The 27816-nt window shown below is 40.1% G+C and overlaps 1 protein-coding gene across 3 annotated transcripts in view; it reads right to left on the bottom strand.

The window, feature by feature from the left end:
* Positions 1 to 386: 386 nt before the first annotated feature.
* The window catches only part of LOC124149165 (sodium-coupled monocarboxylate transporter 1-like), a 44546-nt gene continuing 17116 nt past the window's right edge, over positions 387 to 27816 (bottom strand). The window contains exons 1-17 of one of the 3 annotated variants that reach the window (XM_046520566.2): positions 25222 to 25363; positions 22694 to 23055; positions 20367 to 20435; positions 20096 to 20147; positions 19507 to 19574; positions 16723 to 16803; positions 16109 to 16179; positions 14663 to 14800; positions 13880 to 14015; positions 12978 to 13066; positions 11220 to 11338; positions 7471 to 7541; positions 6922 to 7008; positions 5233 to 5432; positions 5000 to 5103; positions 3400 to 3509; positions 387 to 2952 (exon numbers count right to left, since the gene is read on the bottom strand). In XM_046520566.2, the coding sequence (XP_046376522.2) occupies positions 2896 to 2952; positions 3400 to 3509; positions 5000 to 5103; positions 5233 to 5432; positions 6922 to 7008; positions 7471 to 7541; positions 11220 to 11338; positions 12978 to 13066; positions 13880 to 14015; positions 14663 to 14800; positions 16109 to 16179; positions 16723 to 16803; positions 19507 to 19574; positions 20096 to 20147; positions 20367 to 20435; positions 22694 to 23050 (1809 nt within the window). In that variant the 5' untranslated portion in view covers positions 23051 to 23055; positions 25222 to 25363 and the 3' untranslated portion in view covers positions 387 to 2895. Of the gene's footprint in view, positions 2953 to 3399; positions 3510 to 4999; positions 5104 to 5232; positions 5433 to 6921; positions 7009 to 7470; positions 7542 to 11219; positions 11339 to 12977; positions 13067 to 13879; positions 14016 to 14662; positions 14801 to 16108; positions 16180 to 16722; positions 16804 to 19506; positions 19575 to 20095; positions 20148 to 20366; positions 20436 to 22693; positions 23056 to 24211; positions 24329 to 25221; positions 25364 to 27816 lie in introns of those variants that run through there. The other 2 variants (XM_046520567.2, XM_046520568.2) reach the window with 2 other exon arrangements.

Below are 27816 nucleotides of genomic sequence, written 5' to 3' on the forward strand. Positions count from 1 at the left end.
AGAATCAATCATGCTTCATGAACTTTAAATGGTAACAGTTATGTTAAACTTTCGATTGACAAAACTAGGATTATTTTGTAAGGATAAGAATTCATGGATTATTTTGTAACATTTGTTAAAAGATTATCAAGAGGTTGTACAGTTGAAACACGTAAGAGGTGACTAACGGGATCGGGTGATCAGGCTCGCTGACTTGGTTGAAAGTAATAGTAACAAGTGGAAGAAGACGTAAAAGAAAATGGTTGGACAATGGTCGTAGACAGGGTAGACGGGAAGAAAGACGGACACTAACAAGACTTATAAACAACAAATACAAATGTTTGAGTGAGTGAGTGGGTATGGATTTACGGCGCTTTTAGCAATATTCCAGCAATATCACGGCGGGGGACATCAGAAATAGGACATTGTACCCATGTGGGGAATCGAACCCGGATCTTCGGCGTGGCGAGCGAACGCTTTAACCACTAGACTACCCCGCCGAACCTATAAATGTTTGAGATGAACAAAACAAAGTGAATACAGACAAAACAGCTTGGATTTTACAAAAAAAGAGATTTATCAAACTTCTGGCGACGTTTTAGAAAGTATACAACTATACAACATTAGTTTGGAACAGTGGAATGCTTTTTTCTCAAATTTATACACGAAGACAATCGTGATACTACTTAAAACTTGAATGGAGATATACGGAAATAAGAAATAGATAAAGCAATAGACGAACTTATATATGGGAAAGCAGCTGGGAGGGATAAATTAATGTCATTTTTGAAGGAAGGAAAACAATATGTAATGAACTATATATGATGACTCTTTTTAACTGTACATTCAAGAACGATATTGTTCCTTGGAATCATTCTACCTATACATAAACGTGGTGACAGGACAAATCCACATACCTTCAGGGGTCAACATATTATATACATCAATGTTAAACACCAGAATTTCCTCATGGGAGTGAGTGAGTGAGTATGGTTTACGCCGTTTTTAGCAATATTCCAGCAATATCACGTCGGGGGACACCAGAAATGGGCTTGACACTCTGTACCCATGTCGGGAATCGAAACCGGGTCTTCGCCGTGACGAGCGAACGCTTTAACCTTTAGGCTACCCGGCCGCCCCTCCTCATGGGTAAACGAATGTGTGAAGATAACCAATGAACAAAGAGGATTCCGTGAAGGATATTCGACGAAGTTCTTGATCGAATTTTCCATAATAAGGCGTCCATCTTGAATTCATGACATATTGAGGGTTAACGTATGGTTTTAATTAATTGCTTGTACAAGAAAACATACAATAAAATATTTTATCTGTGGCACCATCATGTTCAATACCAAAAGATATGACGGCCATGTTGAACTTATCACATTTTTGGGTTAACTGTTGAAAATACAGCCCGGCAAAACACCTAAATCAATTTGAGACATATCAATACGTCTTGAAAAGTTGTTTGCCATCCATAAACATGAAATGCCACCACCATTAAGATTTTCGGAAAAATTGTCTAGTCTATCGGAATTGCAAATAGATCTTGATACTTTGTATTTATATTGTATAAAATTGAAGTTGAAAGTTAACTTAGGAAAAACGAACATTATCGTTTTTCGGAAAAATGGTCCATTGAATAAATGTGAATCATGGAGGTTTTGGAAGGAGATCATTGAAAGAGTCTCTCAATACCAATATCTTGAGGTCATGTTTAACTTTAATTTAATTAATGCAGAATACTTGTATTGACGATAAAGGGGCACAATATTAACTTCTTGGTTGAATAGATTCTGTTGGTCGTGTTACCGTCGACCTGTTTGATATTTGACATGAAGATTAAACCTATTAATTTGTATGGATCTGAATTGTGGTGTGCACAAAAACAAACAAAAGCATACACAAGATTTTTAAGAGTGCCGAAATATATGCCAAGTGTAATGGTAATTGTTTGATTCAATGCTTTATAAGATGTGTCAAATACTGGTTGTCTCTTGTATATATGAAAATTCACGTGCTCCCAAGAAAGCTTACAATATGTTATACTGCCGAGAAGCACAAAAAAACCGTGGATATCAATCATTAGAAAATAACGTTTTACAATGTCTTGGATATACATCGGTTTGTCACGAAGTCGGGAATACTGAATACTTATCAAATGGAGTCAAAATGAGACTGAAAGATATCTCCTTTCAAGAATGCCATGCAATATTGAACAAAATCTCCAGATTATTTATTCCAGTTATAACATCATTTATATCATGAATCTTATGTTACAAACAATAATGTATTATATATTAGACAGCACCTAGCACTATTAAGAAAAGGTGGGTCAGGACAACAGCCAGATACTGGAGGTAGACAAAATATCCCAAAAGAATTTGTATTTTGAATATGGTTGAAGATGAGTACCACGTTAACTTAAAATCTCCATTGTATGATACTATCAGAAAGCTATATGTACCCCCCAAATATAGAGAAAATTGTAATTTTGAACAATTCCGATTTCTTGAGATGGATACTAATAATGTAATTGTTAAAAATTGTCTAAACTCTGTAACGGAGTTATATTGATCCGACAATATGTTTGTTAACGTCATATACACTGTAACCGCCGTCATATAGCTGGAATATTGCTTAGTACGGCGTTAAACAACAAACCAACAACAACACTGTAAATGTATACCCATAATGATTACTTGCCTTAACATTATGTAACCTATATGTATGTGGGCCTTTGGCCTTGAATACAATAAACTGAAATGAGTATGCATATACGATTAATATATACTTTTCTATAGTCACGATTGAACTGAAATACTGCCGAGGTGACTTGAAACTTACTGCAGTAAAATAAATTGAAGCAGTTAGTGAATTGATAATCTTGGAACATTTGGCCAGACTCTGAAAGTGTTAAAGCATTAGATCTTGTTCTTTTGCGTCCACTTCTTTATAGTCTTCCGGGCGTTTCTGCAATGAAAATGATGACATCGTTCGCGAGGAGGTATAACAACATAATACAATTGTCCTTAATGTACTGTAATACAAAATGTTAGGGTTTGGGGGAACGAGTGGCGCAGCAATCTAAGGATTGCATCCCTTTGAAACGCCAGAAAACCTATGATCGAGGGTTGGAATCATGTTTCGCCTGATGTTTCTATGTTTGTCAGCACCGTACCCGTGTTCGTTGGTTTCAACAAAGTGGTAAGCGACCAAGTCCTGCTTTAAATGTCCCGCATCACTTCGGGCGTTCCCCCTACATTAAGTTGACACGTGGTGATATAACTGGAATATTGTTCAAAACGGCGTTAAACTCTCGCGCACTTTACTTTACGACATAGGATAGAATTCATTAACAGTGCTTACTTATAAACACTATTTTAACCTCTGTGACCTTCAAGCTAAAACATGTCCTACCGTTATGCTCATTGTGTTGTTGTCCTTGTTGGAGGCGCCCTTCATCCGCCACAGTCGCCGTGCAAAGGGGAACAGAAGAGTGGGATCGTCAGTGCCGGAATCAAGAGACCCTGAAGCAAACGGCACAATCATATGATTCCAGTGATTTAGCATACCGTAACCGAACTGAAAACACGTCTTGTATATATGTTTGTATTTTTTGGTTTGGTTTGGTTTGTTGCACTCAGCAATATTCCAGCTATATGACGGCGGTCTGTAAATAATCGAGTCTGGACCAGACAATCCAGTGATTAATCTCACGAACATCGATCCACGCAATTAGGATCGATGACATGCATCAACCAAGTCAGCGAGCCTGACCACCCGATCCCGTTAGTCGCCTTTTACAACAAGCATAGTCACCTTTTACGGCAAGCATGGGTTGCTGAAGACCTATTCTACCCCGGAATCTTCACGGGTCATATATGTTTGTAACTAACTGAACTATTTTAATACTGTATGTTCAATGAGAAATTCTAACTTGACGTCTTCGGGATTTTTAGTTTAATTGAAAGGAGTGAACGGATATTTATTTCGTACCATTTAAAATATGAATCCCTTCTAGAAAATGTGTTGTTTTCGAGATGATAAATTCATAAAGGGATTCACATTACATGCAAAATCAGGAGCAGCCCTACCTCTATGTTTTCCTGAATGTTCCAATTCATTCTCACCAGAAACATGAATCATGAATCATTACTTTACCGAATATAATGACAGCTGACGTAACCAATATCTGTCTATAAGGATATGATATCATCTCTAATGCAGCCTTAACAACTAAAGTACAACTTTGAAAAATTGGAGAGCCATGTTTCTAACAACCCAGATAAGGAATTTATAAGCACAGCAAGAAAGGCTATGTTCCATGATTTGTCCTGTAGAGAACCTGATCTGAAACGGAGGTCACACAAAAGTTGACAAGAACGAGACCCTGCAGTAGAGATCACGTATACTCAAATTCCAATAGTTCATACATGTGTACTAACGGCCTTGACACCTAGTTCATACCGAGAGACCTTGACCTTTAATATTCAATCACATATCAGAATGATATACAGAAGGCACATAAGGTATCAAGTTTCTAACATCTGTTTTAACGGCGTGGTTGAGAAAACTCATTGCGCCATGGTGGAGTGTCTTTTGAGCAAACACACTGAACAGCTGATATCACACGGGGATGCTATATTTATGATAAACTCATTGTTAATCGAAGAGCCGATTTACTGACTAAGACAGAAGAGGACGTACTTGGGAATTTCCAATAGCAACAATAAGCTAAGTGTAAGGGTGTTCTTTTTTTGTTTTCTGTTCCTTAACGTCGAACTCAGCATTATTCCAGCTATATCGCATGGCTTTAAATAATCGAGTCTGGGCCAGACAATCCAAAGAGCGCTATCATGAGCATCGATCCATGCAATATGGACATGATGAGATGGATCGACCAAGTCAGCGAGCCTGACCAACCGATCCCGTAATCGCCTCTCACGACAAGCATGGGTTTTTAAAGACCTATTCTAACCCGGATTTTGACGGGTATGCAATGATACAAGATAATTACCTGTGCAGTAACTGACTACTGAACCCAAAACCATCACAATGACCATTGCGAACACTCCGTACCAGTAGTGTGAGGTGTCGTATATCGACGAAGGTGGAGCAGAGCTGTAAAAAGACCATACTTGTTACATCTACAAATGTGTCACATGAATCTGGGTATGGCCATGTATATATTCTATTAGGTTTATTCTAATAAGCATCCGTCGTCATGGTGATACCCTTAAACATATTAACCTTGCTCCAGGCGAAAAGTGCGTTTCCATCACAACTGATGTCTTATTGAAGGCAGGGTGGGTTGAATTAAAAGGAGAGATTGCATCACAGTTGTCTGAGGGTGCAGGTGGGAGATGGGTTGTCGGGGTTCCATACAGTCTGCTTCCTATAGTCAGCCATAAGTTGACAGTCAGCGCAGCGAGACCCCCGGACAGGGCGCCCTGAGGAGGGAAGAAAGATGTTGAAGATTGACTTAGCTAACCTCTAAAATTACATTTATCAATCCCCCGTGAAGATTCGGAGTAGAATTGGTTTTCAGCTAGCAATGCTTGTCTTCGGAGGCGACTAACGGGATCGGGTGGTTAATCACTGGATTGTCTGGTCCATATTCCATCATTTTCAGACCGTCGTCATTAACCTAGAATATTGCTGAGTACGGCGTTAAAAACAAACACATATTTATCAACCTTGTACGCAAACTGTGGACGTTGACTGACAGGGAACCCAAAATGCTGTTGGTAAGATCGGAATAAGTCTTTATATAGTGAGTGAGTTGGGTTTTTCTCCGTCATTAGCAATACTCCAGTACTGTCACGGAAGGCGGGGCCAGATAAGGGTTTCCCACGTCGTACCTTATTTGAAATGGAACGCTGGCTTTCGGCGTGAGAAACTCGGCTATCTCACCGCTCCACATATTCGTTTATACCTCCTGCAACTGATGCAACACATATGCACCCAGGAACATGTTCATAGATTTGTATTTTCATTATTTTACGCCGGTCAGCAGTATTCCACCTTGTAGGGTCCTGAACATGCTCGAGTCTGGATCAGACAAACTACTGATGTATATTATGACCTCCGAGCCTGACCACCCGATCCTCTGCGTCTCCCCTTACCAGCATATGTTGGTGGGAACCAATTCGAACCCATAATACCCACGGGACCCCTGTTTTAGATGGCATCACTGACGTGTGTGAGATTTTCGTTACGATGTCTATTGGAAACGATACATCCACACACAATTTGACGACGCTTTGAACAGTATTTCAGTTATATCACATGGTCTCAGATTGATGTGGGTGAGAAGTACCAGGTGGTGCAGATCTTAGACGTTAATAAATTTGACGAAAGCACGGGTATGGTACAAACAATACAAGAATTATAATCACGGTAAAACTGGGATTCGAACCTACGATCCCCACGCGGAACACAAACTACAGAGCTAATTGAACCGTATCAGATGACTGGGTACAGTGACCCTGTGTCCATACGAAACTACAAGCATTATGAAATAAGAATGCTTGTAGTTGGTTTGTTGGTTTGTTGGTTTTTTGATTAACGCCGCACTCAGCAATATTCCAGCTATATGACGGCGGTCTGTAAATAATCGAGTCTGGACCAGACAATCCAGTGATTAACATCATGAGCAACGATCCACGCAATTGGGATCGATGACATGTATCAACCAAGTCAGCGAGCCTGACCACCCGATCCCGATAGTCGCCTTTTACGACAAGCATAGTCGCCTTTTACGGCAAGCATGGGTTGCTGAAGACCTATTCTACCCCGAATCTAATGCTTGTAATCAGGTGAGAATCAGAAGCAGTTTTGACCTTTTATGTGATAAACTCTTACATTCTCTATTTTCATTTTCGCTCATGTATCTAACATATATGATAGCATGTTATGATTGACATGACCCCAACGTACATATTTGTTTGCCCGTGGAACACTAGCACCAAGACAGAACATGCCCGTCACCGGACCTCCACAAGCTCCCACCACAGAAATGACCGTCTGAAAACAGAATCATGAGGCTACAGGTAGAATATAACGATGTGTTTGTTTGTTTCTTTGGTGTTTAACGTCGCAGTCAGCAATATAACAGCTATATGACGGTGGTCTGTAAATAATCGAGTCTGAACCAGACAATCCAGTGATTGACATCATGACCATCGACCTACGCAATTGGGACACGATGACATGCATCAACCAAGTCAGCGAGCTTGACCACCCGATCCCGTTATTCGCCTATTACGACAAGCATAGTCGCCTTTTACGGCAAGCATGGGTTGCTGAAGACCTCTTCACGGATCAGAATATAACGAAAGGAACATGATGAAGTATAGGCTGGCAATAAAGAGGATATGCTGTGTTCGCTTAAAAAAAATCTTACATATAATCTATATTGAAAATGATTATAGAGTAATGTGTTTTTTTTAAGCAAAAAAGGCAATAAAAACAACAACATGCCCATACCCTCACAACAGTTCCCGGGAAAGACTTGGCAGCATAAACCAATCCTACCGTTAACGCTCCATAAAAGCATCCTGAAGGAAAAGAATCACAGATCCTATGCAAGAGTGTCAGGAATAACAAGATTAACTTCGAAATCTTCAGTCTGTACAATTATGACGTCGTCATGATGTAGTGGATATATTGGTAAAAGACGATGCATCACAATTCGTTGCTCATATGTAGTCTAGCTCTATGGGTTATTGTATAATGTCTCTGTATTAAGGACAACCACTACTTTCAATTGCCAGACAACTAGTCATCAGTATTTTTAGCTAGAAGCTGAGAGGGTGAATTTCAACAGAAAGGCCGTTGTCCCACGTTAAAATATGGTATTTAAATATCATATGATTGCGACAGAATGTGACGGATGACATGCACAGATAGTATAATATTTTCAGTAACAATGCATTCCTTGTAGCTCAAGGGGGGCACGGGTGGCCCAGTCGTCTAAGGCGCCGCGATCCGCTGTGCAGAGTTGCGTCCCTTGGACACGCCAGAAACCTATGATTGTGGGTTCGAATCCCGGTTCGCCCCGATTATGTATCTAGGTTTGTCAGCACCATACCCGTGCTCGTGGGTTTCACCGAAGTGGTAAACGTCTGAGACCTGCATCACTTCGGGCTTTCCTCCCACATTAAGCTGACACGCCGTGATATAACTGGAATAATGTTAAAAGCGGCGTTAAACCCAACTCACTCACTCACTCACTTGTAGCTCAAGCCTCCTTTACATATTTAATTATAACATTTTGTTGATGGAATGATAACAGTGAGTTGCACATCTTGGTATTTAACATAATAATGTGGCATGAAGTTTTGTCTCAATATATTAAAGCACGGGCGTATGAACAAATAGATTAAAATTTCTTCTCCGACCTGCACATTACATAACAGTCTTTCGCATTTAATTTCAAAACCATATCACCTACCTACGTTTACCATTATTGCAAAGTCTCCTACTCTGAGCAACGAAGTGGTAAACGTCTGAGACCTGCATCACTTCGGGCTTTCCTCCCACATTAAGCTTACACGCCGTGATATAACTGGAATACTGTTAATAGCGGCGTTAAACCCAACTCTCTCACGACACTGAACAAACAAAATAAACGTCTGTATTCTCGACATGGTAGTGTAGACTTATTTTTTTAACAGTTCACAGAGATTTACGTTCTTTATACGGTAAACTACGGTTATAACGAACTCAAAGGGACTACTATTTTTAGTTCGTTATAACCGTAGTTCGTTATAAGCATATATACAGCATAACTACAGCAAATAGTCGGGACTAAAAAGTTAGTTCGTTATATCCGTCAGTTCGTTATAAGCGTGTTCGTTATAACCGTAATTTACTGTACATGACTAATTTGTTGGATTCAGATACTTTACCACACAGATCCTGCTGATTACTGTCTTTTACTCTTTTGACAAACTCTATTATATACAGTGTTTAGTCTCCCACTAAATCCAAACATGCCCAAATCCATAAGGAAATAGAAGTTGATTGACATATCTAACCCATGCTAAACGATCACACTAGATCGCTTGAAACGAAACGAAATGATGACAATATTTTCGGCGTTAAACGCCACTGCAGCCTGGATATTAAGGTATCAGTGTATTGTTCTCTCAACAAAATCTTCTTGCTCTGCATTAATGTTGGATGGTGATCTCTGGTTGATCTGAGTTGCCTGTGTGGTCTTTGGCCAGATCTTGTTGTACATCCAGGAAGTGATACATTTGCTTGTAGGTGAAATAGGTGTACATGGTAATGTTGGGGGTACACATCACACGTTCAGCATAGTCACATAGGTGACGCCTTCACATTGTTAATAGATTTTCACTTTTACATTGTTGAATCCACGGACTTTATCTGACCTGATGATCCTGGGCAAAGGTGAGCAGCTGTTAATTTGTTCTCGGGACTTCTAGAATCTTGGGTTTTGATTTGAATGGTTTCTACTCATAGATTTCTTGAAAATACATTGTGTGTTTGTTTGTTTGTTTAACGCCTCACTCAGCAGTATTACAGCTATATGATGGCGGTCTATAAATAATCGAGTCTGGACCAGACAATCCAGTGATTGAAATCATGAGCATCGATCCACGCAATTGAGATCGATGACATGCATCAACCAAGTCAGCGAGCCTGACCACCCGATCCCGTTAGTCTACTTTTACGACAAGCATAGTCGCCTTTTACGGCAAGCAGGGGTTGCTGAACACCTATTCTACCCCGGATCTTCACGGGCCTGGCTACATTAGACACATCTGTAAAGTCCATATCCCACCGAGAATTCAAACCTATAGCTGCAGCCACCACTCTGTTCCGCTTGAGTCTATAACTCAATGTGAATAGGCAATGTGAAGCAAGCCACTTCTTTATGTGATGTAGTCCGATCAACTTTGTCCTGCTTTTCGAAAATGGGATAAAGTTTAATGGGTCCAGAAAAGGACGCTTGGTGTTGGTTGGTTGTTGGTTTGTTGGTTTGTTGTTTTACGCCGCACTCAGCAACATTCCAGCTATATGACGGCGGTCTGTAAATAATCGAGTCTGGACCAGACAACCCAGTGATTAATGTCATGAGCATCGATCCACGCCATTGGGATCGATGACATGCATCAACCAAGTCAGCGAGCCTGACCACCCGATCCCGTTAGTCGCCTTTTACGACAAGCATAGTCGCCTTTTACGGCAAGTATGGGTTGCTGAAGACCTATTCTATCCCGGAATCTTCACGTGTCCGTGAATGAAATATGTACCAGAAAAATGCTCCTACCATCCTTCAGCTAGCATGATGAAAGTAGAAATGAAAAGAACAAACTGCATAGACTACAGGTTAAGTCTTTCAGAAACATTTGTTCACACAGCTGATTGACGACTGGTTATGTGACCCGATTTTATGCTGTAGCATGCCGGCGAGCTATGTGAGCGTGACGTCACTCCCTCGGTACTGTTATGAGAATCCATTATACATATTTACTTTTCATGAAGAATATATTAAATGTACTTAGTTTTCATTTAATGTATATTCCTACCTTTTTTTATATTATGTTACTTGTGTACAGATTGCCAGTGATCAACACTGACCAATTACACACTTCACTTCACATTGTCTATATGTAAGCCCTGGTAAGCTCACAGCCAAGTAAAGGCTGATGTTATGCAATTGTGGCTTGGCTAATGCTCGACATGTAGATCAAGTGGTCAGTTCCCAGGTCGGGTTGAGGTGTTAACTGACATGCCATGTCGGCAAGATTTGAAACTTTAATTCTGTATGCCATGTCGGCAATGTGTGAACTTGAATTATGGATTATATAAAACATTCACTCGATCCTGTTCGGAAGTGGTAGAATATTCAGCATAAAGTAAGACTGTTTTTGATTGATACTTGCTATTGCTGTTTGTGAATAATATGAAGCTTGACTAGACTGCCAGTATTAAATTGTTTTTTAAATGTTGTGTGATCTCTCCTTGTTATGTATGGAAACTGTTTAGTGGATCCACTCGTAACAATACCCTGTGCACTGTTGACTTTAGAGCCGCAGTCGGCAGCAGGCTGCACTGGTGATTAACGTCCAAAGTACTATCATCACCTTTCACCACAAATATCCATATACTTAACATCGGTATACTTAATAAAAGCACTTTGACCAGAAAAAAAACAAAAGTGTTCTCCACGAGAACAAAAATTAAAACCGTTGTTGACTAACCTGATAATTTAGCAACGATGGTTGTCTGTTTCTCTGTCAAGCTGAACCTGCTGACTGGATACTTCAGAAGGTCCTCTACAGTGTTGGCAGACAAGGCGTTAATCAAGGAAGATGCAGTGCTGGTAACATAAAAGCATTACGATTCAAATTGTCTTAGACTCATAAAGATCCGGGGTAGAATAGGTCTTCAGCAACCCTTGCTTGCTGTAAAAGGCGACAATGCTTGTCGTAAGAGGCGGTAACGGGATCGGGTGGTCAGGCTCGCTGCCTTGGTCAATGTTTGTCATTGTATCCCAAATGCGTGGATCGATGTTCTTGACAGCAATCACTGGATTGTCTGGTCCAGACTCGATTATTTACAGACCGCCAGAATTGTCATATATTTACAACGTGTATCCCAATAGCAGTATGGTTATAATTAATAATAGTAGTTTGACAGAATTTCCCTACTTTGGGCATGGTGCCTCTCGACAACTCTATTTTGTTTTAAGTTCATATCTGGCAAATCGACACAGATATTTTTACTCAAATCCGATACCTTAAAGTAAGGCGAACAAAAAGTTATAATAAGAAATTTAAGTTCTTCTAATCATTGCTGTTCTATCCATACAAACATTTGTGTATTAAATGACCTGTATCTTGTCAACTGTGAACACAAGATACATCACTGGATGATGACACAACACCCATCCATTGAATCTGAATTGAAGGGTAATTTCACAACATGGTTGTTAGAGAGGCGGCTTCTATTCCCCCGTATGTTGTATGGTGAAAGTGGAAGAAAACCCTTTTATATTTATGTGTGCTCTAAAATGACCACCTGCTTTTAAATAGCAAACCAACAAAACTCTCTTGTCTCATGTACAAAGTAGGTTACTAGATTATTTTGTTGTAAAATATGAATGATAAACCAGAAAATAATTCCATCACTTGTATTCATAATATTCTCATCCAGACAGGTAATAACTACATTTGGACTTCTCCCGCAATAGAAAAAAACAAATCACCTCAAATTTAAAATTTTAAAAATTGTCTTGAAGACCAATATATTCCAAACTGGAGATCTGACACAGACTCCTCATGTAAGGGTATTCTATACCATAATCAAGAAAACTATATTGAAAATGAATTGTATTTACAAAATCTGCCCAATAAAGGTATTTTTACTGCAATACAATTGAGATTTTCAAACCACCGACTACCAGTTGAGTTTAGTCGGTGGAACCATATACTTCTGTTAGAGACAAAATGTTTCTTATGCCAATCTAGTGATAGTGGGAACTAGTATCACTATTTATTTGTTTGCGAATATGCTGTAGCTGTAAGAAAGAATATATTGTCACCATACTTTCTAAAGAGCCTTTCTATGTTCAATGTGATAAATTTATTTAAAAGTGAAAATAACATAATAATAAAGAAACTTTCAAGATTTTGCTGTCAAATAATTAATAAGTTGTAATCTTCCGCCACATACCTGTATCCTGACCTCTGATAACTACTTCATTATGCTGAGTGTGCTATGTAGCCTTGAGTGAATATTGTTCTGTTCTGGTACAATGCCTAAAGACATTCTTTGAAAGAAACTAAAAGTCTCCGAAAAACTCTCACTCACTCACTCACTGTAGATGTACTGAAATTAGCATGAACGAAATACCTCCCAATTCCTACGCATTTTCCTATTAAGTGAATAACAGTTCATCTTGTTCATCATGAACTAGTTTTGTTTCCATATTCCACCAAGATAATCATTTGATGTACCTCAAACTTCCACTGAAGAGAGTTGCCATGTAGAGTCCAGATAATCCAGGCACTGACCTCAAGATGTGGAATACATAGTAGGGAACTATCTGTGAAAAAAACAGCACAATCATATCAAAAAGTTAAAACCTTTCATCAAATTTCAATTAGTGTTCATAGATTACACACACAAATATGGGACGGCCCCCGTGTTCTTGTGAATAGAGCGTTTGACCAGAGAGTGGAAGGTCCGTGGTTCATACTAAAACACGTTAAAGGATGGTTCTTGTTGTTGACCTGCCAGTACCCGACGTAAATGGGGTACTAGGTACCCGTTGGGGTGCCGGGTAAGAACGTAGGTCAACAGCAACATATGCTTGGCGTTAGAGGTGACTGAAGGGCTCTGGTGGCCGGGCTCGGTGATGCAAAATATGGTCGTATCTCAATTTGAGGTCAATTAGATTTTCTGGTCCAGATTTGATTTCTGATAGTACGCCGTCATGTAGCTGGAATATCGCCGAGTGTGGCGTATAACAACCAAACCAGAACGATTTTGTATAGAGATTATATAGTTTTTCAACTTCAGCTGCAAAACCAGATGTTTTTATGTAAGACTATGGGCCTGATTTATTTACCTTGCATCAATGTTTTTTTTGTAGCAGGCTATTTCTTAAATAAATAAATAATAAAATAAATAAATTTTAAAAAATGTAAAAAAAATATAATTTTTTTTATATATTTTAACTTATTGTCGATCCCTTAGTCCTATGGAGCAAAAATGACACATTATAATTGATACAGTGACCTTTCATTAGCAACACGTTTTAGTGATGGTATATATACACGTAGATCATGTTCATAACATCATTCAAACCTGTTATTCTAACATTAAATATGAAAACTCAACGGTACTTCTAACTCACCTGGTTGACATTAGATATGAATCCAGCTTCCTTAGGATCACAATGGATGGAATGAAAGTAAGCGTAGATCAACATGCCAGTAAAGTTCAAGATCAGGAAGAATGGCACTAGCATTGGAATATTCATCAGATACGCCCTGTAAGAGACATGTATTTAAGGACTAGTTCAACAAATGTTTGCTAATGCATATCAGAATACCACTGTTTTATTCAAAAATAGAAAACAGAGAACGAGTGAACTGCTTTGAGCGTGTGTCCCCCAAATCCATCTTCAGCAATAGTCAGGGTGTTGGTTTATGGGAATAAATTGAAATCAAATATCACAGCAGTTGCAAGTAGCACATTTAACATACGTTAGCATATCTTAAATACAAACCGTCAAGGCCGGAGAATAATCAGTCATGATTGTCTGCCCAAACAGATTCCATTGCACGTAAAAGGCAAAATAGTGGTGAAAATAATGTTAGTCGATCAATGAAAAACAACACATGGACATATATTGGAAAACATTTATCGTCAGACATATTTGCAATACTACGAAAGCATGTCAGGTTGTGTGCAAGGATCGCCCATTATTTCAATCAATGTCTGGTCAAGACACGATTACGTTGAGACAGTCGTGGAAAAGTTGGGATACTACTGCGGCGTCAACAACAAACAAAACGCATGCCGCGGGCGCGTACAACGGATCAACGGATCAGTGCACATCCCCTTTGAATTCTCAGCTCCCTTGGTAGAATATTCCCTCTGCATTCTCAGCTCCCTACACAAGTACAATACTCACAGCTTTGCTTTTCTGAGACTCCCGACTGCCCCCGTCCTCTGTATCGTTGCCTGGCCGAAGGTGTAGGAGAAGAAGGAGAATGCACTACCAAGTGTCACACTCCATACGGTGTAGCTAATACGTGGGTCAGCACTCGTTCTGAAATATGAAACACCAAAAACAGTCAAATGTTGCATAACTAGTAAGTTCTTGGTACAAACAAAGGTCACATAAACGGAAGATCGGCTGCTATCTGGTTTTAGTTGCAAGACCTTTTGATTTTTCTTATCCCTTTCTGGGGTTGAGGACCCGTGAAGATCCGGGGTAGAATAGGTCTTCAGCAACCCATGCTTGCCGTAAAAGACGACTATCGGGATCGGGTGGTCAGGCTCGCTGACTTGGTTGATGCACGGTCATCGATCCTAATTGCGTGGATCGATGCTCATAATTTCAATCACTGGATTGTCTGGTCCAGACTCGATTATTTACAGACCGCCGTCATATAGCTTGAATATTGCAGAGTGCGGCGTAAAACAAAAAAAACCCAACCAATCTGGGTTTGAGCAATTATTCCTGTTTATGCTCCGCCAATAATTGCAATCTCAAATTACGACATCAGTATACTAATTGCAAGATAATGAATGACCCATGGGGAGTTCCTGAGCAAATACCGTTCAACTATAACCTTACCCTGACATCATTTTCTTGTCTTGTCTTTCGCTGCCAGAGGCGTATATGCCTATACATTAAGACGCCATTCGGACAATGGACTCAGTGGATTTCTTAATATTGCCGAAACGGTCTTTCGATTTATTGAAATAAAACAAAACGTGATATCAAATCGCTGCATGATATTCCTTGGCATATCTGGACAGATACATATAGCACGAGGTGGACATGTATAGTGGACATGTATAGTGATATGTGTACGTTGAAGCATTGGGTATACATGTATATCATTAAGTATATATGTATATCATTAGGTATGCATGTATATTATTAAGTATATATGTATATCATTAGGTATACATGTATATCATGAAGTATACTTGTATATTATTAAGTATATATGTATATAATTAGGTATACATGTATATCATGAAGTATACATGTATATCGTTAAGTATATATGTATATAATTAGGTATACATGTATATCATGAAGTATACATGAATATCATGAAGTATACTTGCATATTATTAAGTATATATGTATGTCATTAGGTATACATGTATATCATGAAGTATACATGTATATCGTTAAGTATATATGTATATAATTAGGTATATACATGTATATCATGAAGTATACATGTATATCATGAAGTATACATGTATATCATGAAGTATACATGAACATCATTAAGTATACATGTATAGCATCAGGTTTTATTGTATAGTAACATGCTATCTATATAGTCCCTTGACAGAATAGGTATCCTATGCTTGTACATGGAACACAACTCACTCAAACTGCACTCTTCCTCCAATGATATTTAGCTCCGATATCTTTGATGGGTCTCCGATGTCTACAATACCCTGAAACATAGCATCACGTTCAATAGTGTCAGTCATATATTGGGTAGGCTATAGCAAGTTGAGTTGTAATTTATCAGTTCTCGTTGGTGGTGAGTACTAATGTTTGAAACCGAGAATAACAACTTAAGTGGGGAAACGGGTGGCCCTGTCGGTCTAAGGCGACGCAATTCGGTGTGCAGAGTTGCGTCCCTTGGGCACGCCAGAAACCTTTTGATCGTGGGTTCGAACCCCGATCATGTTTCTAGGTTTGTTCCCCCTACCTGGGATCGTGGGTTCACCAGAGCGGTAAACTTCTGAGACCTGCATCGAACTGGGTTATCCTCCCACAACAAGATGCCACACCGTTATATAACTGTTAAAAGCGACGTTAAATCCATCTCGCAAAGCTTAATCCAACACGCAATGCTTAATCATGTTCATTGTACAAATTAATACCAGTTGTGTTCAAAGATACATATAATATTATATTTTTCTCGCATGAAATACATGTCATGTCTTCAGAACCACAGCACATACATAATGCTGTTTCATATCAGGACGTACCTTTATGAAAACTGCAATCAAACCCAAGTATATGACTACTGTTTGAAAAACATCTGCCCAGATGACACTTTTTAGGCCTCCCTGAAATAATAGGTGAAGTGGTGTCAGATTAAGAATTGCAATTTAAAGTGGAGCACTCCAAAAGTAATATTCGAATATATAAGATAGCTACGCGATAAATCGCAAAGAACAATGAAGAACGAAGCGTAGTTCTATCATGACGTCATTTCTGGAGATCAAACATGTGCTCGCAACCTGATGACGTCGTATGTTTGACGACGTTATTTTTGATAGGGAAGTTTTCTAGTGAGGTGTTCCCCTATAGATGTAGCTGGACATCGCAGATAAACGCGATGGCCGAACGATCGCATCCAAAAGCGGGTGAGATGTGACAATTGGTATTGGGGGGAAAGGTACAGGTTATCGACGTGACGCGGGAAATATCCACCTGTGCATGAAAGTATCTTGTCCGTCATTGCCGAGGTCGGGTTCCATTGAGGGAGTCATCACTATTACAATACGGGTAAATATTATCAAAGCTTGTACCTTTTATCATCATCCTTAGAGAGGTTGTACATGATGTTGAAATCTCATGTAAGAAATAAACGTGTGCGCCCCTCATGGTTCATTCTCCCTGCAGTGTTTTATTGTACGCCCCTCATGGTTTATTCTCCCTGCAGTGTTGTATTGTACGCCCCTCATGGTTTATTCCCCCTGCAGTGTTGTATTGTACGCTCCTCATGGTTCATTCTCCCTGCAGTGTTTTATTGTACGCCCCTCATGGTTTATTCTCCCTGCAGTGTTGTATTGTACGCCCCTCATGGTTCATTCTCCCTGCCGTGTTGTATTGTACGCCCCTCATGGTTCATTCTCCCTGCAGTGTTGTATTGTACGCCCCTCATAGTTTATTCTCCCTGCAGTGTTGTATTGTACGCCCCTCATGGTTCATTCTCCCTGCAGTGTTGTATTGTACGCCCCTCACGGTTTATTCCCCCTGCAGTGTTGTATTGTACGCCCCTCATGGTTCATTCTCCCTGCAGTGTTGTATTGTACGCCCCTCATGGTTTATTCCCCCTGCAGTGTTGTATTGTACGCCCCTCATGGTTTATTCCCCCTGCAGTGTTGTATTGTACGCCCCTCATGGTTCATTCTTCCTGCAGTGTTGTATTGTACGCCCCTCATGGTTTATTCCCCCTGCAGTGTTGTATTGTACGCCCCTAATGGTTCATTCCCCCTGCAGTGTTGTATTGTACGCCCCTCATGGTTTATTCTCCCTGCAGTGTTGTATTGTATGCCCCTCATGGTTTATTCCCCCTGCAGTGTTGTATTGTACGCCCCTAATGGTTCATTCTCCCTGCAGTGTTGTATTGTACGCCCCTCATGGTTTATTCCCCCTGCCGTGTTGTATTGTACGCCCCTCATGGTTTATTCTCCCTGCAGTGTTTTATTGTACGCCCCTCATGGTTTATTCCCCCTGCAGTGTTGTATTGTACGCCCCTCATGGTTTATTCCCCCTGCAGTGTTGTATTGTACGCCCCTCATGGTTTATTCCCCCTGCAGTGTTGTATTGTACGCCCCTCATGGTTCATTCTCCCTGCAGTGTTTTATTGTACGCCCCTCATGGTTTATTCTCCCTGCAGTGTTTTATTGTACGCCCCTCATGGTTTATTCTCCCTGCAGTGTTTTATTGTACGCCCCTCATGGTTTATTCTCCCTGTAGTGTTTGAGTGTACGATAAACAACTCCCACTCGTTATTTATTTTTTGATTAAGCCCATGGGGTTAAGTACTGGTTTTTAGGCCCATGAGCGTAAGAGAGTGTGTGTCTTAATACGAGAAGTCCCGGTTTATTGGTTAATATGGGTTTGAGAAAATTACACGGGGGCATGGGGACGAGTAATCGTTGGAAAGATGGAACCAAACTTTTAAAAGAATCTTTGTGTAATCTCACATGTGTATAATGATATGTATACATACATAATATATAAGTAATAATGAAAACTGTTCATTATTACACTAAACATGTTTATGTTATAATCATAACAGGGAGCCACGTGATTTTCTAGCCCTAGAACGCTTCCGCTTCTCCCCTGCAGCCGCTAGGAGGCGAAAGGCAGGGTACCAGTCTAGCTCTGTTCGACCAATTTCCTCATACAGATTATCGCTATGGGGTAAACGTTTACCCATTTCCGTGGAGCGGACTGTCTGTCAAGAGGCCCTGGGACAGCCTACAGCACAGGGTCGAAACGTTGACCCAATTTCCGTGTGGCGAGATATTATCATTTTTGGACAGTGTGAATAATTGACGTGTCAGGCTACAGAAGTAAGCATATTATCATTAGGGAGGTAACTCTTCTAGAGAAGTATGGTTAAAGTTACAAACACACTAAACACGTTAGTTAGTTATTTTCAACAATATCTGGATGTCTCATCAGATCTACTTCATTATAAACTAACATAACAACAATATACCTATTACTTTGAAAGGATTATTTATGAAAACATATTAATAACTTTATGTCAATGTGAACAGTATCATGTATAACACTATGATTGTGTCAACCCCATGTTCTCTGAAAATAATAAGAAATGTTTCAGGAAGTCATTTTAGAGAAAACATATTACTACTCTGGTTTTGTTTTCATAATTTGTTTGTTTACCACTTTTATATTACATAAGTTTTTAAAACCAAATTTTGCCATATTCTCATTCCTGATTCTGAAGGTACCACATGCTAGCATGACTTTAAGCAGGGCATTGCTGATGGTGCATACAACAAACTCACCAGAGATGTATACACCGTGCCAATACCACCGATGACAACTGCTGATACCCAAAGGGGGAGCCCAATAGCTGGAATATATAATGTGAATTTGAAAATAACAACGGACCAATATACTTTTCGGTCACTGCTACAGAATATATAATTTGTTTCTCTCAAAGGAGGAACACAATTGAAAGATATTAATGTAGATTCGTTAGGATGGCGTCTAAGATATCACCTAGGAGAGTTATAATGCTGTCTTAAGAATTTAGCACAGTTATTACACCACGTCTATCAACAAGGGGTATGGTTGCTCAACTGGCCAATTATTACGGTACCGTTATACAGAAAGTGTTATTCTTGGATCAGTCGTCTAGAGCGCACCAATTCACTGTGCACAGTTGCGTCCCTTGGATGTGACATGATATGGTAGAAATTCCAGATTTGGCCATGTTAGAATATTGGGGTTGTCAGCACTATAACCGTGCTCTTGGGTTTCACTGAAGTGGTAAATTTTGAAGACCTTTATAATTTCGGGCTTTTCTCTCTCACAAAAGCGGCATGCGCAACTCGGCGCATGACACAACTCAATCATTCAACATATACAGACCTGCTTGCATAGCGAAGGCTGGGGACAACAATGTGACTGTGGTGTACATTATCTGTAAGAGATAATTTCATTAAACATTTGATTCAATACAGTTTATTTAGCTTTATAGACGAAACGAGGTACTGTGTTCCTTTTAATAGACTTGCGTTGATATATTATATTATAAAGTCATATAAGGTATTGATATATTATAACAGTCAAGATTAAGCTGAACATTTACATAAATATTTACTTGCATTGGATTGATACCAGATAAGTTTAAGATTCTCACCTGAACGAGAATTCCTAGGACAACTCCTATCATTCGCACTGCATAAGATTTGAACCGCATTTCAAAGTACTGAAAAATATTAATATTAGGATAAATTATAGTCTGTTTATGTAATCTATACATATGTGGTTTTCTTTAAACTACACTGATTAGTGGTTTATTAATTTATATGTAGGACGCGATGTACACGTTCAAAGAAACCAATCTGTGCAACTGCCCAATGCGTGCACTGGACAGGCCGTTTACCCATTGCGTGCACTGGACAGGCCGTTTACCGATTGCGTGCACTGGACAGGCCGTTTACCCATTGCGTGCACTGGACAGGCCGTTTACCCATTGCGTGCCCTGGGCAGGCCGTTTACCCACTGCGTGCACTGGGCAGGCTGTTTACCCATTGCGTGCACTGGACAGGCCGTTTAGCCATTGCGTGCACTGGGCAGGCCGTTTACCCATTGCGTGCACTGGGCAGGCCGTTTACCCATCGCGTGCACTGGGCAGGCCGTTTAGCCATTGCGTGCACTGGGCAGGCCCTTTACCCATTGCGTGCACTGGACAGGCCCTTTACCCATTGCGTGCACTGGACAGGCCGTTTGCCCATTGCGTGCCCTGGGCAGGCCGTTTACCCAATGCGTGCACTGGGCAGGCCGTTTACCCAATGCGTGCAATGGACATAGACGTGTATGAGTTTTAAAATCTTATTCAGAGATTTCAAAAGGACAAAGTTATTTTATCAGGATCTATTCACCGAGTTATTTTACACAGATCTGTTCACTGAATTGTTTTCACACACGGATGCATCAACATAAAATCACAAATTACAATTTATATGGTTTCTTAAATACTCTAAAACAAATAAAACTCGAAAATAATACGTCAGGCCAAATGTAGACTCTAATGCGCACTAAATAAATGCGATCAACAATTATTATTTATAAATAAATTACAATCATTATCTGTACGTGAAATCGTGAGAGCACAGAGTGTTTGTGGCGGTGGCAATGCAAAAGCAATTGCTTGACAAACAGTCAATCGTTATTATTTTCTACGTACAGATTAAAATGTAAAATGCATCAAAGAGGGTTTGGGTTATCCTGGCACAGCCTAGGCTGGTTAGGATCATCATCAGCTCAGGCCCCTTGCCCCCTCTACACGCAGCCCAGACAGCGAATGGGACTTCTCCCAGGAAGCGCTGCCTTGTCGAACCCAACCAGAACTTTTGGAGAATGTGAAGACTCCCCAACGCTGCAGCTTTCTGCATTACCCAGATTGTCAGAAGAGCTGTATTCCAGGCAGCAAACCCCGGTACTCTCCAAATGTCAGCCAACAGATTGGGACGTACCAAACGTAAGGCACCGAGAACAATAGGCAAGCGTGACATTTCGAAAGCGAGGTCCGCATATTTGCCATGTTTTTCATCAATCTTGTCAATCACATAAGTGTATTCATCATTTTCCGTGACCCTATATATTCAGGGTCGTACCATGATGGTGATAAAAGGATAGAGCTACACCATCATGTCGCTTAAAATACTGTGTTTGCGCCAAAGCTGGGCATCCGCTGACAATGTGTTGGACAGTTTCATTAAAGTCATTACATAATTTACATTTCATTTTTTACATTTTGATCCAAAATCACACATTGACGGTTTTAAGTGGGACGTGACTGGTCCTGAGCAGAAACAGAAAGCCTTCTGTTTCACTTTTCAGGCCGGCCGAGTTCCTCCAAGCGAAGGACTGATCTGCAGCAATGCACATAAACTCGATGCAGAGGTCGTTCAGATTGCCGCCCCTTGAAAAGCTCTCCTTAAATCTGGGACGATTTGATATAGCACTTTGGTTGGTTGGCATTCATTTCTGTCCAGCAGTAAGGAACCATCAACAAAACCAACATTGACCTTGATATTATGTCCCACATCCCTGGCTCGGAATGCCTTGTTTTCATTCTGAGTCTTGACATGCTTCACAAAAGGATCATCAGACAAATAAATGTGTGCAAAAGTGCACAATATAATTCTGGCATGAAGAGCATCCACGTTAATCAAACCACGCCCTCCCATTATAACCGAAATAATAATAATAATAATAATAATAATAATAATAATAATAATAATAATAATAATAATGATATTATGATGATGATGATGATGATGATGATGATGATGATGATGATAAATACGAATAAAAAATTAATGAATATATTTTTTTCTAAATAAAAGGTAATACTTTTGTGTTACTGTACCACTTTAAGACTATGACATACCAACGCTTCACCTTAACCAATAAGATTTTATGCAGAATTAAAAATAACCTCACCAGTTAATATCTTACCTGGTAGATACTTGTCACACGCAGCTCATAGAACAATGGCACCACTGTGAAGTAGCCCATGATATAGCTCAGGCAAATACCAATGGTTATTAGGAAATTTATGGTTCCGTAACTGTACACTTCAGCCGGGACGCCCAGTAACGACACCGCCGACATGTACGTGGCAAATATGGACAACGACACGGCGATAGGACTCATCTGTCTGCCCCCTAGAAGGTACTCCTCTCTTGTCTGACGTTTCCGGCCCCTGATACCAAAGTACAGGCCTATTGACAGCGACACTGCCAAAAGAATGCCCAAAACTGCGTAGTCGGCCACATGGAGAGATACTTTGCTAACTGTGTCTCCTGGATTCATGTTTCCTGTAAAGCAAGAAAAATATGTCGAATGGGCCACGTCTAATGGGATATGTAAAGCATTCTACATTCTACATAACTGTGACAGGTGGTAATGCTGACACATTAAGCAATAGTCTATGGCTACCTTTATATTCTACAAGACGTCAAGACTCCAGAGCATGTACTTTTGAAACAAACCCGTGAAGATCAGGGGTAGAATTGGTCTTCTGCAACCCATGCTTGCCGTAAGAGGCGACTAACGGGATCGTGTGGACAGGCTCGCTGACTTGGTTGACATCATGAGCATCGATCATCGATGGGATACGACGACATGCATCAAGTAAGTCAGCCAGCATGACCACCCGATCCCGTTAGTCGCCTCTTACGACAAGCATAATCGCATTTTACGGCATGCATGGGTTGCTGAAGACCTAATCTACCCCGGATCTTCACCGGTAGAGTCACAGATGAGTGATTAGATGAGACATCCTTGGTAGGTCTGTTTCAAAGAATGGATGGCCAGGAATTACTTTTTAGTTGATAAGGCAGATTGTAAGCTGTCAACAGTCGTAGGCGTTTTACATGTGCTAAGATAATCCTTCCATTTGAAGGGGATCCAGCAAAGGCTGTACAATTTTAGATCCAGATAAGGTGAAAATAGCTGTGGAAGTGTTCAAATATGTACAGATGTATGCTTCAATCAAACTGAACGGAAACAAATATTCATTCATTCATCCATTCATCGATAGCCAACATATCGATCCATAAAAAATGGCTGCATTCGATAAGGTAGAGAGTTGCCACTGTGAAAGCGTCAACAGAATAGAGGCCGGGCGTCTAACAGAGGACATACGATACCACCAACGTTGGGATTTAGCAGAAGGATTTGAAAGTAAATCAGAAAACACTTCCAAAGGCCACAAAAACTGTCCCAACTTCACTGCAGTCACAGGGGCGGTCGGGTAGCCTAGTGGTTAAAGCGTTTGCTCGTCACGCCGAAGACCCGGGTTCGATTCCCGACAATGTGTGAAGCCCATTTCTGGTGTCCCCCGCCGTGATATTGCTGAAATATTGCTAAAAGCGGCGTAAAACCATACTCACTCACTCACTGCAGTCACAACACAGGCACGTGGTCACAACAACTTATTAAACATGATGAAATCCATTTCTGAACACTCACGACTAAGTACAACATTCACGAACCACCGCGTCACGGCCACAACTGCCTCATTCTTTCACACGCTGGCGTTGAATGCCGTGAAATCATGAAACTGACAAGTCACAAAAATGAAGAATCCTTCGTGTCATAAAATGCCGGCTTATCTGCAGCTAGGCCGCCAGGGTGGTTCCACTGTCAATCACGCTGTACATGCAAGCTCATCCCCAGTAAATCTACAGGTTAAAGAACCAAATTTCTTTATCTGAAAGTATGAGTTTGAATTTCTTTCAAAAGAAAACACCTTGCAACAATGTAATTTTGGTGACAGGCAATTTTCCTTTCAACAGCATGAAGCATAATTATTCTTTTAAAGAATTTTAGGGTACAATTTATATTTTTCCTGCGTAGTGTACTTCAGTCCAGTCCCATCTGTTTCCTGTCACTTATACCCCTCGGACCACGTCGTGCCTGCACGTTTACACCACATTGCCCCTGGACATTGACACATGATGGGTTATCATGTCTTTCTAAAATGAGTAGTCAGGCAGCAACTCTGTGTACTTAAGAGTTTAACAGTAAACAGCCTGTCTACAACAAGATAATAATTTATAGCATCGTCCACCCTCCCCTTGGACAAACAACGTACTTGACCTGTTTCCTTAGTCAAGCATATCTCTCCAGGCATGTGTGACTGTAGTCACGATAGAATGATTCCTGACTGAACAGCTATACATCTCGAGTACAAATCTCAGAGAACAGACATGCTGTTAATGAGACAGTTGATGATTTGCACAGAGCAAATGACCAATGTCACAAGAGCTGCAGGGATAGAGTTGAATCATCAAGTTGGAACAGGAAATTAAAATATATCTTCAGCTTGAACTGGTTAATAAAGAAATAGGAAAACTATGACATCTTTTTTGGAACACTTCCAACTACAACTGAATACGTTATCGTTGGGACACTTGTCTCCCAGCACCATAACACCAAGCAATCCGAGAATTTATTAAGGGAAATTAAAGTCCACTTACCAGCCACTCGTAACAATATATCAGGTAATCCAGACACTGATTGGTTGCACTTTTCTCATATTCCCAAAGTAAGAGAGTTAACTGACGATAAAAGTCCAGTTTCCACCCTTGCCGAACTAGGCTGGAAGTACTGGGCTCGATTGTAGCGCCACCAGTGGCTATTACCAGTTATGTCCCTTCTAAGCCTCTCCTATGGACCAGTCAGATTCCACCTCTCGTATCACATGCGTTTGCTTCACACAAAATGGTGGCGCCCAGTCAAACGATCTGATCGATAATCAAGATCTATATTGTGATAAAACGGGTATTACGTCGCGAAATGCATCAAATCACGTGAGCACCTTGATTAGAAACATGAAAAGTTTTGGAAAATATCTGCTGACAACGAGTTGGCGGTGCACGTGTAGTGTTTCCCACGAACACGTTCCCCCAAATACATGCAGCTGACATCAACATGAACTTGTTCACCATGTGCATCAAGTTTTGAAGCCACGACATCTCTGCACATTCAACCGCCTGTTTCATTTCGATACAGGTGTAGTTGGTTGTTTTTGCGCGTTGGCACTTCGTCAGCGTTGAATTATTTTTGTCAAAGAAATACCCTCGTTATTTCTTTATGAAAATAACCGCCGGTACGATCCCACGCAAAGACTTTATGTTTTCATTATGTTGTTGCCTATTTGCCAATCCATGCAATAAACACACCCATATCTTTTTTTAATTCAATGCCTTCATCATCCAGAATGTATCAGGGGTCGGACACCTCCCCACAATTCCCTACCAAAAACGTCAATTCCCCACACCCATCAATATTTTTATGAATGAACATGAACATATTGTATGGATTACATACAGATCTCACGAAGTATATGTTATATATGTTGCGTGCATGGAGGATGGCATTAAGATAGAATGCAAATGTTTTGCTAACTGTTTCTAATAACTAGTGGAGGGTGTTGGAAATGGCCGAACATGGAGAAAGCATCAAACTAGTGATAGGTGTGACAGATCTCACAGGGTAGCATTCAACAGGCGCATTACCTTAGGCTCATGTTAACGTCATTCTGAACAGTTTCAAAGAACTGAAAAACTAGGAAATGAATTAAATTGGAAAGTAAGAGAACAAATTAGCAGTCAATGGTTTTTTTCAGGAAAAAGTATCCGTTTAATAAACAACAGCTGTTATTTTAGTATTTACCTCGGGGAATCCCATTTCCTAAACCTTCTCTTACTCTTACAGTATATAATGTAAAAATGGAAACAAAACTATGAATGCGCAACAAGCATTATCCATGAAGTTATTAATTAGCTCATAGTTGATATAAATGTGTTGAAATTATTTATGACATTGTATATAATGTTATATATCATGTGGGCACTTCTTTTGTTACTTACACTACAATGAGAAAAGCCTCCGCAGAAACTAATGGGGACTACGCAGAAAGTTTGTAACGTTTCAAGTTTCATTCATTACTATATCTACTATAATTTGCTTACGTGAGTGAATGCGAGTAATACTTGGCTCCTCAGTACTCAACTTGATTAAGTTGTATATTAAAAGTTGTTGTACGTTGATATGGAAGCATCTACAGAGGATGAAGAGTGAGTATGGTTTTAACGCCTCTAATAGCAATATTCCAGCAATATCACGGCGGGGGACACCAGAAATGGGCTTCACACATTGTACCCATGTCGGGAAACGAACCCGGGTCTTCGGCGTGACGAGCGAACGCTTTAACCACTAGGCTACCCGACCGCCCCCAGAGGATGAAGAACACTTGTTATTCGTCAGTAAACAACTCAAATAAAGTCCCATTCACATGGACACTTTTACTTACGTGAGTATATATACTTACATAAGTAAATTTACTTATGGTGGCATGTGAACGCATTTGCTTACGTGAGTAAATATACTCCAGGAGTAAAGAGACATGAGTAAAAGTATATTGCTACGCCTGATAAGATCTAGTAAAAGTATATTTACTCATAAGTATAAATGCTCCTGGAGTATTTCTGGTCATTTATGCACGGTTGAGATACCAACCCCAAACAGGTTGCTGATTGTTCTAAACTCTGCAGAGGAGGCAAGCCAGTACATTGTTATGGCCACCTTGTGATCCAGCTCCAATGGTTCCCTCACATACATTTCCTGTGCAGGAAAATACGGCTGTAGTTCCTTGCAAAGAACATAAAATGTTTCGCGTGTCATGCGAAAGTTATCGATCCACAGTTTATCATCAAATGATCGTTTGACGACATTGTTCCACCAGTGTTGAGAACGTTCTCTCTTCCACAGTTCTCTTTCCTGGCATAATCCTAAGAAAGTATGGAAAGTCTCTCTTTCGCCTCTGGTTGACTATCTTAGACAGCGACATGGCCTCAAATGATAAAAGTCCACAATTTATTTATGAAATGATGTTTACTTCTGCCTTGCATAAACTTCATGTGAACGCAATGTAAATATACTTTTGCTTACATGAGTAAATATACTCCATGAGTAAATTTGCTTACATTAGTAAATTTTGTCCATGTGAATGGGGCTTAAGTCAAGCACATGTTTAGTGTAAATGCAATATCGTATATTTGGACACCGCA

This window comes from Haliotis rufescens, unplaced genomic scaffold (genome assembly GCF_023055435.1).
Source record: "Haliotis rufescens isolate VD_foot unplaced genomic scaffold, xgHalRufe1.0.p SCAF_96, whole genome shotgun sequence".
Lineage (NCBI taxonomy): Eukaryota > Metazoa > Mollusca > Gastropoda > Lepetellida > Haliotidae > Haliotis > Haliotis rufescens.